Consider the following 19,061-nt stretch of genomic DNA (forward strand, 5'->3'; position numbering starts at 1 on the left):
TCCTCTTTGCAAGTGGGCTTGATTGCTCAGGTTGTGTTTTTGACCACGCCAGCCTCAAACATTTATTTATGTCATTTAATTCCCTTTCAATTGCAGGGCAATAAACATCGGCTGTCCCCAGCTGAGGCTTTGACCCAGGGCTGCCAGGGAGTTTCATACTATTTTATAACTCATAATCTGTATTTTATAATTTATAAACCACATTTTATTAATTCATAAGCAATATTTTATTTCACAGATTTGGGAAATATGGCCCATATTGTGGGAGCGTGGAGGCTGTCCCATGTGTCTCATGGCACGTCAGACTGATGGACAAGCCCAGCTAAGGGCCTGCCTGGCAGGAGGCAGAGACTGGTTATTTTAATTCAGTTAATGAAAGAGAATTTGGGGTGACCCAGCAGTGGGGTGGCAGCAGGAGGCCCTGGGCTGGTCCCTCTGTGGCAGTGGCACAGGGGGACAAAGCCATGAAGCTGAGCAGTGTCACAGCCAGCCCTGGCTCTGAACTCCATGTGTGGGGTCAGCGGAGCCCAGCCGGGGGGGCCTGGATGCACCGTAATCACTGGGGGAGTGCACGCGCGCGTGTGAATGTTTGTGCATACATGTGCCACTGTGTGCACACATGTTTTCAGGCATGTGCATGCATGTGCAGCTGTGGCAGCTGAGACACCCTACACTGGGGCAGGGACCACTCTGCCAGGCGAGACCCCACTGGGGAGGGCCCTACCAGGGACCCTTCATGAGACAGGCGGGGTGACCCTGGGCTGGGGACATGCCCCCTGGCAGGGACACGCAGCCCCACGCCAGCCTTGACACCAGCCCCCAGCAGGTCCCTGGTCCCCCAACACCACCCAGCCTGTCAATTTTGGGCAGCCTCAGGCTGCCCCAAAACCGGTCCCCCGCTGCCATAGCTGACAGTCCTGCGAGGAGACAGCCTGGGGAGGCAAGGGCAAAGCTCGCCTCAGCAAAGAGCTGGCAACCATCTTGGGGCTGAGCTGACTCGGGGCTCGTCTGCGTGGCACCCACTCGCCTTCACACGTCAGCACCCACCACAGATGGTTTCGCTTCCTTTTTTTGCCCCCCGCTTCGAGTTTCTGATTGGAGATTGTGGCGGGTGAGGAGTAAATTTAGCTGGGGGATGCCCCGTGGCCACACAGCTGCGCAGCGGTGCCGGCTGGGGGGGCCGGGGGGGCCAGGGCTGGCGTGGCACAGCCTGGGCTCTGCACAGCCTTACCCCAAACCCTTTGGAGAAGGCAGCTACATGAGCGGGGGGGATGTCGGGATGGGGTGCAGGAGCCACCAGCCACCCCTCCAGGTGCTGAGGGGCTGCACGCCCCCTCCCCAGCTCAGGCAGGGCAGAGGCTGACAGGTATCGTCCGAGCTTGGCACAGCCACAGAGCCAAAGCGCGGGAACTCGTGCCGTCCTTGCACAGCCACCCCAGCAGAGTCTGGCTCTGCCCCGCTCCCCTCAGCCTGGGCTGGGGCTGTTCTCGGACCCAGCTCTTGCTTTCGAGTTTCAGCCCTGCTGCCTCCAGGAACTGCGGCTGTTTGGGTGGCTGCAGCTGCTGCGGGGAGGGCAGGCGGGACCCCCTGGTCCCTCTGGCTGCGCCACGTCACCCATATCTCTCCAGACGAGGTGTTTCATCAGCCCCAGGTGCACTCGCTCAGCTCCTGCCACGTCCCCACAAGGGGAGACCCCAAATCCTCCTGGCATGAGATGCTGGGACTGGCTGTGGCCTGGGGAAATCACCGAGTGATGTGCAATAAGAAGAAAGCAAGCCTGGGCTGGTTTTGGGGGGACAAACCTGGCTGGAGGTGGTCCCTGCAAAGAGGGTCTGACGCGGCCACCCCTAAGTGCAAGGCCATGGGTGTGGGAGCTGCCCTCGCCCCAGGGCAGGGTTTGGGGACCACAGCAGAGCTTTGCCCTCTGGGGCTGTAGGGGGACTGTTTTGGGGCAAGGGTTGCAAGAGGTCCTGGGGCCCCACAACCCTCTGCCTCCATCCCACATCCCTCCCTCTGGTCTCAGCTGTGGGGCCCCTCCAAGCCCAAAGCATCTAAACCACCTGGGTTTACTAAAGCCCCTGAAGGCCTTGCTAAGCCCTTGCCTGCAAGCCTCGGCATGGGAGCGCAGCTCCCACCAAGCCCCAACCCCTTTGTGGGACCCGCTGCCTCTCTCTGCAGCTAACTAAAGCCTTCCTGAAGCATCTCATTTACTAAATTAGATCCCCCTTGATTTAGAATTAACAGTGAGAAGGGAAAACAAAAAAATAAATTACTGTTTAAAATTGCAGCACCAGAGAAGGCAGAGCAAGACCAAGAGCTGCAGCTGGGGAAAGGGGTAGTTTTCAGTTTTGCTCAGCACATTCGCTCACCAGAAAACCCCACGGATGGCAGCTGTGGGAGCAGGATGTGCCTTCACTTCCCAGGCACTGCTTCCCTCCACACCGGGGGCTGGATCAGGCCCCACATCCCAGTGTGATTCCCAGCAGCAGCTTTCTAGCCTTGTTGAAGGGCTCGTTATGGGTAAAAAGGTGGCTGAAAATTCACCGTGATGTGGGTGGCAGGGGAGTATGGAGGCCAGGGGTGGGGGGGAGGGGCTGGGACCACTGATCTATAATTCAGCAGGTTTTTCCTTGCTAGTTGTTGTTGCTTATGGAAAGGATTTAGCAAAATCTTTTAATCAATAATTAGTGAGGTTTCCTGCCCCCAGAGTCAGAGATATGCCTGGGCTCTGCTCACCCAGACCTGAGCCAAAGCGAGCGCCCAGCTTGTGGCCCAGCAGGGCCTGCCCCAAACTGAGCCCATGAAAAGCTGGGCCCAGTGTCCTGTACCCAAGGGACAGGCTTTACCCATGAGGCATCAAGATGGATTACAAGCCCCATGAAAACGCTGCCCCCCCTCCCGCCACCCCCCCCCCCCACCAATGTGGCATTTAGCGGGGTAAAACCTGGCAGCATGTCTGGGACCAGGGCTCCGGTGTAACCCCATCATTCACTCCAGCCTCAACTACTGCTTAAGGATGTGATTTGCCAGCTACTGGAATGAATAATTACCAAAGCTTCAGCTTTCTCAGCAGAAAAAGAAGCAAGCATCCTTCCTGCCAGCAGGTCTCAGTCCTTGGGGCATTTTTGGCTGGCAGAAACCCAGGCAGCAGCTCGCCCTGGTGAAAGCCCTGGCAGCACCATGAGGCCAGGGATGAGGATGCTGTGGGCAGGGGTTGGCCAGGGAATAACCTTGCCTGCCCATGGAAAAGGGCTCAGTGCCGGGGTGGAGGAGCTGGTGCTGCCTCTGAGTTCATGTTCCCCTCCAGCAGCGAGCCGCGCTGCAGGGACCCGTGCCTCCCAGACCCCCTACTGCAGGCACCGCAGCCAGACAGCCCCCCAAGACCAGCTGCCGCTCTGCCTCTGCGGGCTCTCTCTCCCTGGAAAAATGTGTCTTGAAGGAGCTTATCTTGAAACACATCAGGACAGATGCCTCCATCGCCCTTCCTTCCTCTGCTGCGATGCAGGCTGAGCATCCATCCCACTGCTGGCGCCTTCCCTGGGGTCAGTGGCAGCCCAGGGGACTGTGATCTGGCCTGGGCATGGGTTTGCTCTGGGAGGATGGGGTTTCCTGGGAAAACCCCGAGCATGTCAGCCCACTCATGGGCAGGGACACTGTGACTGCCTCCATTGGCCTAGTCCCCCATGCAGGGCGATGGGAAGGGGGTTTGCCCCATGCACAGGGCTGTGCTATGGCAGGGTCTCTCTTTCCTGGCTGGGGAGCAGGATGAAGTCAGAACAAAGTCAGAATAAAGCCAGAATAAATCCAAAAAAGTTGGTTCGGAGCACAAGGTACCTCTTGGCATGTCTGGTGGGGTCCAGGCCCTGCTGCCAGCTCCCTGACAGAAAGCAGGAGGGTAGGAGGGCTGGGGCAGACCAGGGCTCACATCCCAACATGCACCGCCTGTCTGTGCCCTGCCAGAACTGCACAGTGCCTGCAGCCCCCACAGGGCTGACACACATCCCAGCCCCAGAGCGGGGCAGCCCAGGGCAGGCCCAGGCGCAGCAAGGGGTGAGGCTTTGTTGGGGGTCAGGGTGGGCTGTGCTGCAGGCGCTGAGACCCTGCCTGCACCAGCCAAGATGACCCCTTTGGTGACAGGCAGGCAGGCACACAGGCTAGCAGAGGCCTGGGGCAGTCGGTGCACCTCCCAGTGCCACGCCACCCCCAGGGGCTGCAGGGTCACCAGGCAGTGAGCGAGAAATGGCAGCTGCAAACAGCCCCGCAGCTTGGCAAAAGCTGATTTTAATGCACGTGGAGATAATGCCGGCATGGGAATGGATGGGGGAGTGCAGGAGACGTGGCCATCCGTGCAGAGCCAGTGTGAGCTCAGTGGCAGTGTTTGCCTGGGTGACCCCTGGGCACAGGGGACGTAGGCAGAGCAGGGGCGAGCTGTTTGTGGTTTGGGCATGGGGACAGCATGGAGTGGGGAGCTGCTGTTTCCAGCAGCAATGGGGAAGGATGGGAACAGGGACAGGGATGCTGTTCCAGCTGGGAGCCCTGGGCTGGTGCCGCAGATGTTACTGTGAACCCGGAGCTGGCTGAAGAGCTGCACGCCCTGCAGAAATACATGCTGGGAAAAGGCACCTTATCTGAGTAATCAGCAGCATCTTCCCATCAGAATAAAGTCGTCTGAAATGCTAAAACACCATGTTGGCATCGCTGAGAGGTCCCCAGAAACGCTGGGGGACACGGGGCTCCCTTAGCCAGTAGCAGGACCAGTGCTATGTACAGGCCATCATTGCCTGCCCTGGCATCTCCATATGAGCAAGAGATGGATGAAAGAGTCCTAATTCCACTCAAAGTTTCTCTTTGGTATTTGCTTTGCTGGCAAGTTTGGGGTTGCTGCTGCAGTGCTTGTTCCATGGGAGGCTCTGCTCCCTTAGATGTTTCACCAACCAAGGAACAATGCGGAGAGCAGAAACTGCTCCTTCGGATCTTGTCTCATAGGGTCTGAGTCAGGCAGAAGATTTTTGCTTCTGTTTTGGCTTCATTTTCCGACAAATCCTCAAGTGGTTGCTGAATGGCTGGGTTCCATGAGAGCTTTCTGGGATGGATGGAGGCATTGTGATGGGTAGGATGGATGGAGCTGTTGGGGTGGGCAGGATGGATGGAGTCACTGGGGTGGACAGGACACGCGGATACAGCAGGGAGGGGACACAGGCAGCAGCGCTGCACAGAGCAGTGTTTTGTCCTTGCCGGCTGCTGGGGGCTTTGCCCCAGGCAAGGCCAATATGGAGAGTGCCCATCCCAGAGTGAAGGTGTTGGATGGTCCCTGGCCTTCCTGGAGCAGCCGATTGCCAGCTGAAGGCAGGGAGGAGCCGTGGTGGTGGTGGGGGGTCCAGGTCCCTGGGAGGGACACGGCGACTGCCCTGAGCGGGGCTGACCTCTGTGCCTCATTGGGGGTCACTCCCATGCCCAGGCTCCTGGGGGTCTGGTCATCCCTCCCATGCCCTGAGAGACGCCTGCAGAAGGCGCCTGCTGGGACAAATGGCAACCCAGAGCCCGATGGGGCTGGGCACCCCACTGACACTGACACAGCCCAGGGAGAGGGATGTGGTGGGGCTGTCCCCTGCCCCCTTACCAGAATGACAGCCGTCCCCTGGGCTGCATCCCCAGCAGCGTGGGCAGCAGGGCGAGGGAGGGGGTTCTGCCCCTCTGCTTGCTCTGGGGGGACACCCCTGCAGCGCCGCCTCCAGCTCTGGGGTCCCCAGCACGGGAGAGACACTGACTTGTTGGAGCAGGTCTGGAGGAGGCCTCAGAAATGATCAGAGGGGTGGAACACCTCTACTATGGGGAAATGCTGAGAGAGTTGGGGTTGTTCAGCCTGGAGAAGAGAAAGCTGCGGGGAGACCTTATTGCGGCCTTTCAGTGCTTAAAGGGAGCTAATAAGAAAGATGGGGACAAAGTTTTTAGCAGGGCCTTTAGCAATAGGACAAAGGGTAATGATTTTAAACTAAAAGAGGGTGGATTCAGACTAGATATTAAGATGAAATTTTTTTTTTACAGTGAGCGTGGTGAAACACTGGCACAGGTTCCCAGAGAGGTGGTCGATGCCCCGTCCCTGGCAACATTCAAGGTCTGGCTGGACGGGGCTCTGAGCGACCTGATCTGGTTGAAGAGGTCCCTGCTCACTGCAGGGAGTTGGACTAGATGACCTTTAAAGGACCCTTCCAACCCAAATGATTTTGTGCTTCTATGATGCTGTGTCCCCAGAAGGCGCCAGCAGGAACACAGGGCAACCCAAAGCCTGGTGGGGCTGGGCATGCCACTGGCACTGACACAGCCTGGGAAGGGGGATGTGGTGGGGCCACCCCACCTTCACCAAGAGGCTGGGGAGGGGGCATCTCCCCCAGAACTGCACACTATATGACTGGGTGCTCCCATCCCCTGTCTCTGGGGTGGCTCCTGTCAGCTCAGATGGGGCAGCCGCAGCTAAGCACTGGTGCTCTCGGCACAGCTGTGGCTGTGAGTCCCTCTATGAGCAGGGCTGCAGGGAAACTTCCCTGGGGCTGTGCTGGGGATGGGGCGTGTGGCATGCAGGGGCCCAGGCTGCTGGGGCCCAGGCTGCAAGGGACAGACTGGTGCATGTGCATGCCCCGGTGGCTAGACCAGCACGCCCATCCCAGGGGGACACAGGGGTGCCCAAGGAAATGGGGACAGAGGCAGGGCTGGCCAGCAAAGGGACAGGGCTGGCCATGGCCCCACCACAAGCCACGTGTCCCTGCGCAGGACCTGGTGCCCAGAGGCCAGTGGGTAAGGGGCAAGGGCGGCACAGCCAAGGCCATGTGCTCGCCGCCAGCACAGGAGCTTAGACCAGGCTAGTGCCCCAAGATGTTCAACCCCCCAGTCTTGGCAGTGCCAGGGAGGGTTCGGCAGGTTCCCTGGGGTGAGCGAGAGCTGCATATGCCCCAGCTATATGCACGCGTGTGTGCATGCATGTTCCCATCCCACCCTCCTCCATACTGGTGCCACTGGGGCAATGCCAGGTGGCACGGGGCAGGAGCGGACGCGTTGGAAGGACACAGAGGCAGGGATGCTGAGCCAGCGCTAGTTCAGTGTCGGTGTTTATTCATGTGACACTCAGGGCGGGGGGGTCAGGAGCAGGGGACAGGGGGATGTGGGGAGAGACATCTGTGTGTGGGGGGAGCTGCTGTCCCCAGCAGCAGGGAAGAGGGAGGGGGCCGGCGGGGAGCCACCGGGCGCAGGAAGGTCCTGGCAGCATTAGGAGCACTGGGATCTCTTCAGGCTTTTCTCCACATTGCCTGCCTCGTGTGTGACCTTGCAGGCGAAGGTGTCGTATCGCTGCCATTCGGAGGCACTCAGTGTCAGGTAGCTGCTGGCCATGTACTGGTTGTTGGTCTGCCGCTGGGGCTGGCTGGTCTCGACGCCACTGCTGAGGGCCTTGCCGTCGGCCGTCCAGCTCACCTGCACGGCACCAGGGTAGAAGTCTCCCATCAGACACACCAGGGTGGCTTTGTTCTGCGTCGAGAGCTGGTCCTTGGACGGCGGGAAGAGGTGGACGGTGGGGGAGACCTTGGGCTGGCCTGCAAGAGGAGAGAAGGGCACGGGGTCAGGGAAGGCCCTGTGCCCCGCCGGAGCGCCCTGCCCGCCCGCCCTGCCCGCACCAGCTGGCGCCGCCCAGAAACTCCCCGCTTCCCCCACAGACGAGAGTTTATCCTTTATAACTCCAATGTATTTAGATTTGGGATACATGTATATACATAAAAATATACATGTATATGTGTATATGTGTGTGTATATATATAAAATATACATGTATGTGTATATATGTACATATATATCCTATACACACTTATATATATGTTATACATACATTATGTATATATGTGCACATACACACTATATATAGATATTTTTTGTATACAGCTAATAGATGTCATATACATTTATATTATATGTTACATACATAAAATACACAATATGCTACATATATGTAGTATATATTGTTATATAAATATATGTATAATGACATAATATATATAATAGAAACATTTATGTATTTGTATTTTCATATATTAATATATTAATTATTTAATAATAGATATATTATCTATATATTTAATTTAAATAATCAATATAATTAATTAATATATTAATATATTAATATATTAATATATTATATATTTATATATAATAGATAATAGATAAACCAAAATCTGTTTAGTTGCTATAAACCATTTCTTCCCTTTTGCAAGGTAATTTTTTAAAAAATCAAAATTTCAAAGAAAATCACCCTGTTTTCTGCCCAATTCTGCTTTCAGACTTGTCTCAGAAAAAGTACACTTAAGAAACACCCGAAGGAAGATGGAGAAAAGATGTTTGGTCTTTCTGAGGTGATCCTGCTGCCTTCTCTAATGTACAAGGTCTCTATCTCTGCTATCTCTATGCAAAAACCAGGAGGACACCACCATTAAAAACTTTCTGCTGAAGAAATTGGTAAACTACACTTTTCTTGATCTTATGCCCTTTGTAATTTGGTTCAGAACAGGATTTTTAGCAAAAACCTTTTAAAAATTACAGACAAAGACAGACAAATGATGTTCCTGACAGCATTTGCAACACAATAACCTCCATTTTTGACATGGCTTACCTGGACAACGGGCTCTTTAAGATAACCCTGAAAACTTTTAGTTAAGGACCCAGGGATGTGACATTTTAACACAAAGTTGGATGCAACTTCAGCCCACTCACGGCCAAGACCAGGCTGCCATTTTGCAGCGCCCACAGCCTTGGCTGGGGGACCCCACAGAGAAGACCCTGCTCCTCACCGAGGGCAACAGACTTAGTCCTCTGGACTAAGAGTTCAGGACTTAGACCTTAGACCAATGACTAATTTCTTTTACAAAGACAAAAATTTACTTTCTTAGAGACGCAAACCTGAGTTTCTGAAATAGGCTCCCTGAGACCTCACACACATTTCCCGGCCAAATTTTAAGATCTTTAAATTGAGAAAATACCCCCCCCCAATCCTCCGTGGTGTGCACCAGAGCCCTCCAAGTCCGTACGGACAAGACACAGCCCGCAATGCCGCACTTAGTGCCCATCCCCAAACCGGTGGCAGACCCCAGCCCAGCCCCAAGTCCGAGAAAAAAATCCCCAAATCACACAAAAAAATCGACAAAATGTCACAATTTCACAGTGGGGAAGGAAAGCCCGAGAAGTCGGCGACTCACCTAGGACGGTCAGCATGGTCCCGGGCCCGAAAACACCACACAGTGATACACAGCTATGCAAAAACCTCCTGTGCCATGGCAGGAGCAGTTCTGTGCCCCATGGATGCAGCAGGATGGAGGTGATGGAATGGAGATTCCCCAGTGGACACAGCAGGATGAATGTGCCGGGGTGGAGCTGTTCTGATGGACACAGCAGGCTGGGTGTGTGGTGCTGGATGTGCCCCGGTGGATGTGGCAGGGCAGGACTGCCATATGGGGATGGCTGTGTGTCCTTGCTGGAAATGTCCTGGTCCTGTGCAAGGTCTTGGCCCCACCATCCTGCATGGTCCATGTTGGCCAGGCTCTCCAGAGCTGTGGCTGCATCACTGGCTGCTCCAGGGACACACTGCTACCCAGGACCATGTGCCTTCTGCTCATTACAAGCCCGTGTCCCTGCCTGTGGTGTGGGGGTGTTAATCCCAGGTGAAGAAGGGCTGGTGGAGGCTTTGGGTGCCCCTAAGGCACAAGAGGCAGCACTTCGCCTCGACCTGCACTGCTGCCATGCAGGTGGCTGTGGGCTGCCCTTGGGGGCACTGGCCACTGTCCTGCCACCCCTCGGGCCACGCTGCGGCTGCGGCCAGATCAGGTGGGGACCACCAGCTATCGGGCAGTATGTGTGCAGGTAAACCTCATTAATAAACCTTCCCACTGCCCAGAAACACCACTGCTGGTGTAGGTCCTGGGGTTTCATAGGGAACCCACCTCCTGGTGCCCATGCCACCCTGCAGCCTGGCATTGCTCTCCAGGGCAAAATTGGACCCAGGCATAGCCCACGCCCTTACCTGGGCAGGACTTTCAGTGTCTGTCAGGAAGGCGAGCCTCCTTGCAGCAGCTGTGCCAGGGTGGTGTCCCATGCTGGGGCAGTCCATGGCAGAGGAGCGGGGCAGCCCTGGCTGCCGTTGCGGTGCACCCACTGCTGTGCCAGAGCTCAGCCCTGCTCTCAGGGCTGGGTGCCGGGCGCTGGACCAGCCCACTGAGGGTAAATAAGCACTTCTCTCTGTCACGCCTGGCATCTTGGCACTGGCAAAGTCACTGATGCAGGGTTGGCTCTGGTGTGGGGGAGGTCAGAGCCCGCTGAGCCAACGAAGCCTGCCAGCCATGATAGGGGATTACACCTTGGGATGACTGCTGAAGGCACCTATTGGGCACCAGTGGGTGAAGACTGAAGGCTCTATTCACTATTTTTTTTTATTTCTGCCCTAACAGGGCTCAGCACAGGTCTCAGACTTAATGCCCTGCCTTGGCTGGTGGTCATGGTCTGCAGGTGGAGGGGAGGGCTAGGGGCATCAGCCAGCTGGGGACACCTGGCCATCACAGGGGAAAATGCACTAACCCAGTGAGCCTAAGATGTGGGAGTGAGCAGTTAATCTCTCAGTGTACTGGGACCATGTTTTGTTGCAGTGTCGTGATCCTATTTGACCAAGGAGGAAGGACTGGGAGATGTGGATGCAGGGCCAGCACTAGTTCAGGGTTTATTTGGATGATGCCTAGGATGAGGGGACAGAGCAGGGGAGATGGGTGGGATTCAGGCAGGGGGAGAAGGAAGGGCCCACAGAGGTGGCAGAGACTTGCACAGAAGGTGGGGCAGGTGGTGAAGAACTGTGCCAGGAGCTGTGATGTTCCAGGGCCAGGGTTGTCCATTCTCCAGTGCAGCTGGGAGCACTCAGATCTATTCAGGACCTTCTCGAAGGTGCCAGTCTCATGCGTGACCTGGCAGACGTAGGTCTCATGGCTCTTCCAGTCGGCGTCATGGCTGGCCATGTACTGGTTGTTGGTCTGCCCGCCGCTAGGGCTGTCTGGTCACAATGCCATCGGCACGGGCACAGCTGTCAGGCATCCAGGCCACCTGCATGGTACTGGCATAGAAGTCTCCCAGCAGACACACCAGAGCGGCTTTGCTCTGTGCCAAGAGCTCCTCAAGGGACAGCAGGAAGAGGTGGACAGTGGGGGAGACCTTGGGCTGGCCTGCGGGGAGGGATCGGCACTGGGAGGTGGATGTGGAAGGAGGAAAGTCTTTAAAGTGTGGACACCCATGGGGTTTGGTCCTGGCTGGAGTCTTTCAGTGCAGCTCCCACCACCAGCAAAGGAGCTAATAGCTCAAGGCCTTTGCGGTCAGCTTATTTCTTAATATTCTGCCTAGCAATCTAAAAAGGCTGCCCTGGAGGTAAGAGGCCCCAGGGCTCTGGAGGACACCCAGTGTGCATGTCTGCAGGATCAGCATCACCAGCACCCCATCAGGATCAGAATCACCAGCATCCCATGCCTCGGCCCTGCGCCACGAGCTTGTGCAGCTGTAGCCAAAACTCAGCTACGCTGCTTTTTGGCAGCTGAAGAGGCAGACGTCCTCCTGCCTGCCATTGAGATGTCAAGAGACAGCCTTGTCCTCAGACAGCAATCCCAACCTGTCTGCTCAGACTTGAAGCCCTTCCATTTCAGCACTCGATATATTTCCACATCGTAGAACACAACTGGGAGTTTCTTCTTAGGAGAGAGAGAAATGTTAAGAAACCTCTCTTTCATAAACTCCAATAAAATTTGGCTGTCTGGCAAATATATAGATATATTTTTACCCAGTAACTCCTGCATTCAGACAAGTTGAACGCGACCCATGGGATCAGTAGAGGGTCTGCAGACTTGAAAGGGCCAAAAATGTTTTGCAAGCAGCAAAGCCCAATTAGCTCATAAATCCGTTTCCTCCTGTCAAAGAAAAGCACATGAATATGTTTTAGTGTGGTTAGACAAACGGAGGACATGCTACTATAACCAAATGGAGAAGTCGAAGAAATAAAAAAAAAAACCCCAAACACCTCAAACCCCAGAAAGAGCCCATACAGCCCCTGATGTGATCATCAGAGCAACTTACTGAGGATGGTCAGCTGGGTCCCACTGCCAAGTAAATAAATGCAGTGACACATTGCTGCACAGAAGGAGCCAAAGCAGCTGCCTATGCCCAGACAGTGGCACCAGCACCCCATGAGCACAGCAGGGAGGCAGCCCGGCTCCAAGCCACTGACACAGCTTGTGCGGTGCCACTTGCTGGGGATGACAGAGTAGGGATGGCATTTGTGCATTCTCTCCTCTGCTCGTCTCTCCCAAGGGATATCCAGCAGCTGTGACGCTGTTGGTCAAGGTCTTGGCTGAAATCACATGTCCATCACCCTCCAAACATCCCCTGTGTAAAATGCTCCCTGGCTCACAAGCTTTAGTGAAGGTTGCCCCCCCCCCAGATTGGGCCAGTCTGCCTTTAGCGGCCTTATGGTCAGTCCCACCCTTGCTCTGGGGAGGGGGTGGCAGCTCGCCAGGTCCAGCTTCACCCTGACTGAGCACCACAGCACCCCTCCTCCCCAGGCTGGGCCTTGCGGAGATGCCAGAGATGCACCGAGCACCAGCAGCCCTGAGTGGGTGGTCTGGGCTATGGGCAAGACAGTGGCCAGGGGAGTGCGAGGAGCATGAAGTCAAGGGCGAGCGAGAGCAGCAGGTGCCAGTTCATGTGTATGCTGAGGGGGAACATGCGTTACTGCCAGGGTGAGCGCAGTGGAGGGCAGGCAGCCTGTGTGCTGCTGGTCCCGCCCTGGGCACCCTCCTGCCTTTGGCGGCTGAGCTGGATGGTGACAGAGCAGCCCTCAGTGCCGAGAGGAGCACTTAAACCCATCTCACCTGGTTCTGCCAAGGTGGTGGCTGCTTCCCAAGGCACTGGGGTGGAGGATGGTGCTGCTCCACCAGCTAAGCCAGCTCCGGAGCAGCAGGGAGGAGCAGCATGGACAGAAGGGCATGGCAGATATTTTTTTCTTGCACAGGAGACAGGGAGATCTCAGAGACCTGTGGGTTTGCTCCAAGCACCCTGCCAGCAGTACCCCAACCACCCAGGAGCTCAGCTTCCTGCAGAGCTGCCTCTGCCCATGCTGCATCCCCCAGGCTGCTGCTACTAGTAGTGCCCTCTTAGCCCCTGCCTTCCTAGCCTCTTGGAGCAGCAGCCCTGAGGTGACGGCTCCTGGGAGCATCTGCCAGGGGCCAGGGCATGTGAAGGGGGTTGGAGAAGAGGCATCAGAGGCTGTTGGTAAAGGGGAAGAGCTGGGACTAGCGGAGAAAAGCATGAAAGGGATATGGGTGCCTACATACAGCTGCAATAGCTAAGGCAGGGTGAGCCAGGATGGGTTTCAGTTAAGACTCATTAACTTCAGATTCCCCAGGGAAGGTTCGGCTGCTGCTTTGTAAAGTGTTTTCCCAGCGTGGTGACAAACTCACAGGGCACAGGGTGCTCGGCTCAGAGCAAACAAACTTTTGGAGCACTGCTTTTCAGTAGCACCAACTTAAATTGAAATCCAAAATATTCAAATGCTGTGGTTTGTGGAAGGGGTTATAGAAAGAGGCAGAGTCAGTGAACCTCCTGAGTCACTAGAAAATAAATGATGCTTTGCAGATTTTGTGGTTTGAGGCACTTTCTGTTTCAGAGGTTTGGTTTTCCTCTGGATAGGCTTATGCATTGGTGCAAAGGCTGAAACTAGCCAAAAAAAAAAAAAAATCACTGAAATTGTCTATGCAAAGCATTTAGATGAAGCCAGTGCCATCTATTGTGGACGACATGTTTCTGAGCATTTCTCAGGCTTCGACGGGGTTTCAGTTCCATTTTCGGGGATGACAATAAAGGGTGACAACATTCAGCTCAAAAGTCCATCTCTTCTCCTTGGAAGGAGGCATGGAGGAGGACTGATGCTGTGCTGGACACATCAGGGTTATTGATGCTTCAGCACCCGCCTTGCATGTGGTCTTGGCAGGAACGGCAGTAGGTGAAGGGGTGCTGGTGCCAGGGGAGTACGGGGGGGCTACACATGACTACTGTGTCCCAGCTGCCAGGCGTGAGCAGCAGAGGCCCCGCCATGTGCTCTCTGCTGCTGACACATGGATTACCCAATCAGGCCTAGAAGCAAACTGGAAGGGATGGGGTAGGATGCGCCAAGCAGCCTTAAAGCATTGACCATCCTGAAACTGGCCTGTCATGGCTTGTGCAAATATCTGCCCCAGAAACTGCTTCCTCTATGGGCTTGGCCGGTGGGTGCAGGTGCCCAGTGCAGAGGGGCTCCTGCAGTAGCTGAGCTTGGAAGAGAACAGGGAGGCAACCTGCAGGGCCCACGGTGCCAGCTAGGGAGTGCACAGTACCATGGACCTGTAGAATGGGGCAGGAACAGGGCTTCCTCATCCCTTCCTCAAATGATGGGGACAGGCACAGGCTGGGGCCCCATGGGACAGCCCAGCCGGGACACCAGGATCAGCCCGCTGCAGCGCAGGGTATCAAGGGCTGGGACGTGGCAGGCACCTGCCCCACCATGAGACCGGGACAGCAGAGACTTCTCACTGGCCCCTGCGATGGCGGGAGGTTTTTGTCTCACTTCCCCATTGCTTTGTGTCACCGTGGCAGCATTGCTGCTGCTGTCGTAGCTACCACAGTAATAGACAGCCTCGTCCTCGGCTTGCACCCCAGAGATGGTTAATGTGGCTGTGGAGCCGGAGTAAGATCCAGCGAATCGTGAAGGGATGTCAGAGGGTCTATTGTCGCTGTCGTAGATCACAGTGACAGGGGCAGTGCCAGGCACCTTCTGCTGGAACCAGCCAACATTGCCACTGCTGTAAACCCCGGAGCAGGTGATCTGGATGGTTTGTCCCGGGTTCGCTGACACCGAGGGCGGCTGAGTCAGCGCTGCCTGGACCAGGGAACCTGCAGAGGGAGAGGAGAGAGGGGAGAAGACGGGGGTCAGTCAGTTGGTGCCCCAGCAGCACAGCCCTCTCCGGGCAGCAGGACGGGGATGGGGCCCCCGTGTGCCAAGGCCCAGCCGGGCGCAGCGAATCTGGCCATGGCACCTGAGCCGTGGACGAGCACCGCGAGGAGGAGAGGGGCCCAGGCCATGGCGCGATCCCAGCAGTTCCGCGTCTCCACGCCGATGGGGCTCTTTTGCGGACCCGGGCTCCCTTTTAAGTCCCAGCCTGCGTGGGGCACAGCCCCGCCATGCAAATCTGACCCCACGCTCATGGCAAGACCCTGCCCACACCCCTCTCCCCGCTCCACGCCCAGCCCCACCACCCCAGATGCAGCGGGGCTTGTCCCCAGGCACAGAGCGGAGACAAGGCGACGTGTCCCAGCTCACGGCCCAAAACCCGCCAGCACAGACACCCCATCCGCAGCCCAGGCCAAGTGGCTGCAAGGCCGCAGGGTGTGGGAGAGCCGCGCTGCTCGGGGCAGGAGGAGGTGCTCACAGCTCCCAGTGACGGGGTTGGGACGACGTAACCCCCAGCACCCCCCACTCCACGCTCGGCACCTTCCCCTCCTATGGGTTTCCCGGGCCCTGCACAGGTCTTGGCTCTTCCTGCCCTTCCCCGATGCACCTGGGGCCCTGCAGCGCTGCCCTTGCCCCTTCTCTTGCAACAGCGCCGCAGCACCCTGCCCCTGGGGGGGGACACCAACTGACTGGCAGCCCTGTGGCAGAAAAGGCCCTGGGATGGCACCAGTTTGCACAGCAGCCAACAAAGCACCCACGGGCTGCGTTAGCAGGAGCGTTGGCAGCACCCATAGAGAGGATACTTCCCCTTGGCTCAGCACCCTAAGGCTCAGCCCAGCACTGGGCCAGCTCTGGGTTCCCCAGCCAGTGATGGGGGCAGATGGGAGCGAGGCCAGGGAAGGGCCGCGAGGATGATGAAGGGCTCAGGGGCATCACTGCTATGGAGAGAGGTGACGTGAGCCGGGATGGCTGAGCCCACGGTGGGGAGCCTCAGGGGCATCTTATCAACACGGTAAATACCTCCTGAGGGCAGCAAAGGTGATGGAGCCAGATGAAGTTTGCAGACGACACCAAATTGAGAGGGGACGTAGACACTCCAGAAGGGAGATCTGCCCTGCAGGAAGATCTGGATAGGCTGTGAGAGTGGGCTAACAAGAACCTTATGAATGCCAACAAGGACCAGTGTAAGGTCACGCACCTGGGAAAACATAATCCGGGAGTGCAGCACAGACTGGGATCCACCTGGCAGGAGAGCAGCTCTGCGCAAAGGGACCTGGGGGTCCTGGTGGACGGGAAGCTCAACATGAGCGAACAGTGGCTGCTGCGGCCAAGGCGGCCAACAGGGTGCTGGGTTGCATCAAAAAGGGCATCACCAGCAGAGATAAAGAAGTCATCATCCTGCTCTACTCAGCGCTTGTCAGGCCACACCTGGAGTCCTGTGTGCAGTTCTGGTCCCCGCTGTACAAAAAGGATGTGGCCAGGCTAGAACGGGCCCAAAGAAGGGCCACAAAGATGATCCAAGGACTGGGAAGCCGCCATACGAGGATAGGCTGGGAGGGCTGGGTTTGTTCAGCCTTGAGAAAAGGAGGCTCAGAGGGGATCTCGTCACCATGTACCAGTACTTAAGGGGCAGCTACAAAGAAGATGGAGACTCCCTTTTTACACGGAGTCCCATGGAGAGGACAAGGGGGACGGACACAAATTGCTCTTGGGGAGATTCCAATTGGACACCAGAGGGAAATTTTTCACAGTGAGGACAGTCACCATTGGAATAATCTCCCCAGGGAAAGGGTTGGCTCGGCCACGTTGGACACCTTCAAGAGCTGTCTGGACGGGGTGCTGGGCTGTCTTGTCTAGACTGTGCTCTGCCCAGAAAGGTTGGACTAGATGATCCCTGAGGTCCCTTCCCACCTGGGATTCTGTGATTCTGTGTGTGATTCCTCTCAGAGGGGTCCACTGACAGCACAGGAGGCAATGGGCACAGGGTGAAACACAGGAAAATCTGCTGAAACATAGCCAAAGCGATTTTCCTGCTGCAAGGACGGTCAAACTCTGGAATGGGTTGCCCAGAGAGCTGCGAAGCCCCCATCCTTGGGGATATTCAAAGCCTACCTGGACAGGCTGTGGGCAGCCTGCAGTAGCCTAGGCAGCTTTGAGCAGCGGGTGAGACGGGACAATCTCCACTGGCACCTCCAGCAGCAGCCCCAGATTCTGGGGCTTGCCCCAGCCCCAGCCCCAGCGCTACCCATCGCTTTGCTGCTTTTCTGCCCTGTCTCTTCACCTGCAAGCCCGGGCCCATGGCTCAAGGCCTCTGCTCTTCCCAGGTCTCCACTCCCCAGCACCAACGGGAGCCGCCTGGCACTGAGCCCTGGGGCTCCAGCAATGTCTCCCCACAGTTTATCAAGAGCCCAGCAGGCTGGCACTGGGCAAATGCCGCCAGAGCCGGGGCAGCCCAGGGGCTCTGCTCACAGCTGCCGGGGCAGCCCCCGGCCAGCCCTGCTCTGACCCAGGGCACAGGGATTGTGGCCCCCTCCGGCAGCCTCGTGTCCAGCCCAAGAGCTGCTGTGCCCACGGGAAACGCCCCCATGCACACAACCCCTGCCTGTCCCCGACGCTGCCCTCCCCAGGGTGCCCCAGGGCACAGAGAGCCCCATGGGCACAGGCAGGGCTGCAGGACAACGGTCTCCCTGTGGGCAGCACGGAGGGGACCTGCTGGGGCAGAGCACGTGCGCCACGGCCGGAGCAGCCTCACAGGCACATGTGCTGCTCCTCCACCGCCTCCAAGCAGCAGCAACAGCAGGCGGCACCTGAGGGGCCCTGGTGCAACCGGGGCTTTGTGTCTCACTTCCCCAGTGCTGAGAGTCACTGTGACCCCGATCAGCGCTGGCTGCCCAGCCAGCACAGGGAGAGACAGCCCCTGCCGCCGCCTGGACGCCAGGCACGGGTGACGTGGCCATGGAGAATGGCATGTGCCCAGGTGCTGGCATCCCCTCCCCAGGTCACAGGGGACAGGCACAGGCTGGGGCCCCATGGGACAGCCCAGCCGGGACACCAGGATCAGCCCGCTGCAGCGCAGGGTATCAAGGGCTGGGACGTGGCAGGCACCTGCCCCACCATGAGACCGGGACAGCAGAGACTTCTCACTGGCCCCTGCGATGGCGGGAGGTTTTTGTCTCACTTCCCCATTGCTGTGTGTCACCGTGGCAGGAGTACTGCTGCTGCTGTCGTAGCTACCACAGTAATAGACAGCCTCGTCCTCGGCTTGCACCCCAGAGATGGTTAATGTGGCTGTGGAGCCAGATGCAGATCCAGAGAATCGTGAAGGGATGTCAGAGGGTCTCTTGTTGCTCTGATAGATCACAGTGACAGGGGCAGTGCCAGGCACCTTCTGCTGGTACCAGCCAGTATAGGTGCCATAGCTGCTGTAAACCCCGGAGCAGGTGATCTGGATGGTTTGTCCCGGGTTCGCTGACACCGAGGGCGGCTGAGTCAGCGCTGCCTGGACCAGGGAACCTGCAGAGGGAGAGGAGAGAGGGGAGAAGACGGGGGTCAGTCAGTTGGTGCCCCAGCAGCACAGCCCTCCCCGGGCAGCAGGACGGGGATGGGGCCCCCGTGCGCCAAGGCCTCAGCCGGGTGCAGCGAATCTGGCCATGGCACCTGAGCCGTGGACGAGCACCGCGAGGAGGAGAGGGGCCCAGGCCATGGCGTGATCCCAGCAGTTCCGCGTCTCCACGCCGATGGGGCTCTTTTGCGGACCCGGGCTCCCTTTTAAGTCCCAGCCTGCGTGGGGCACAGCCCCGCCATGCAAATCTGACCCCACGCTCATGGCAAGACCCTGCCCACACCCCTCTCCCCGCTCCACGCCCAGCCTCACCACCCCAGATGCAGCGGGGCTTGTCCCCAGGCACAGAGCGGAGACAAGGCGACGTGTCCCAGCTCACGGCCCAAAACCCGCCAGCACAGACACCCCATCCGCAGCCCAGGCCAAGTGGCTGCAGGGCCGCAGGGTGTGGGAGAG

The 19,061-nt window shown here is 57.3% G+C and overlaps 1 protein-coding gene across 2 annotated transcripts; it reads right to left on the reverse strand.

Moving 5' to 3' along the window:
* Positions 1 to 7,073: 7,073 nt before the first annotated feature.
* LOC142064789 (immunoglobulin lambda-1 light chain-like) lies at positions 7,074 to 18,772 on the reverse strand. 2 transcript variants are annotated; one of them, XM_075110215.1, is made up of 4 exons: positions 18,701 to 18,772; positions 18,253 to 18,556; positions 9,234 to 9,271; positions 7,074 to 7,583 (listed from the first exon to the last, which is right to left on the reverse strand). In XM_075110215.1, exons 1-4 carry the CDS (start codon positions 18,744 to 18,746, stop codon positions 7,261 to 7,263), a joined length of 711 nt encoding a protein of 236 aa, XP_074966316.1. In that variant the 5' UTR covers positions 18,747 to 18,772; the 3' UTR covers positions 7,074 to 7,260. The 2 variants fall into 2 exon arrangements, with proteins under 2 accessions (XP_074966316.1, XP_074966315.1); XM_075110214.1 differs by lacking the exons at positions 18,253 to 18,556; positions 18,701 to 18,772 and adding exons at positions 14,692 to 14,985; positions 15,129 to 15,209 and having other exon boundaries at positions 9,234 to 9,275.
* Positions 18,773 to 19,061: the final 289 nt, after the last annotated feature.

Source organism: Phalacrocorax aristotelis, chromosome 15 (assembly GCF_949628215.1).
Source record: "Phalacrocorax aristotelis chromosome 15, bGulAri2.1, whole genome shotgun sequence".
Classification (NCBI taxonomy): domain Eukaryota; kingdom Metazoa; phylum Chordata; class Aves; order Suliformes; family Phalacrocoracidae; genus Phalacrocorax; species Phalacrocorax aristotelis.

What these genes read in the sequence shown, in the direction of transcription:
- LOC142064789 (XM_075110215.1), bottom strand. Translation starts at nt 18,746, where the DNA reads ATGGCCTGGGCCCCTCTCCTCCTCGCGGTGCTCGTCCACGGCTCAG. An exon ending in GGTGCTCGTCCACGGCTCAG is followed by an intron (nt 18,557 to 18,700) that starts GTGCCATGGCCA and finishes CTCCCTCTGCAG; the next exon opens with GTTCCCTGGTCCAGGCAGCG. An exon ending in GACCATGCTGACCGTCCTAG is followed by an intron (nt 7,584 to 9,233) that starts GTGAGTCGCCGA and finishes CTCCTCTTGCAG; the next exon opens with GCCAGCCCAAGGTCTCCCCC.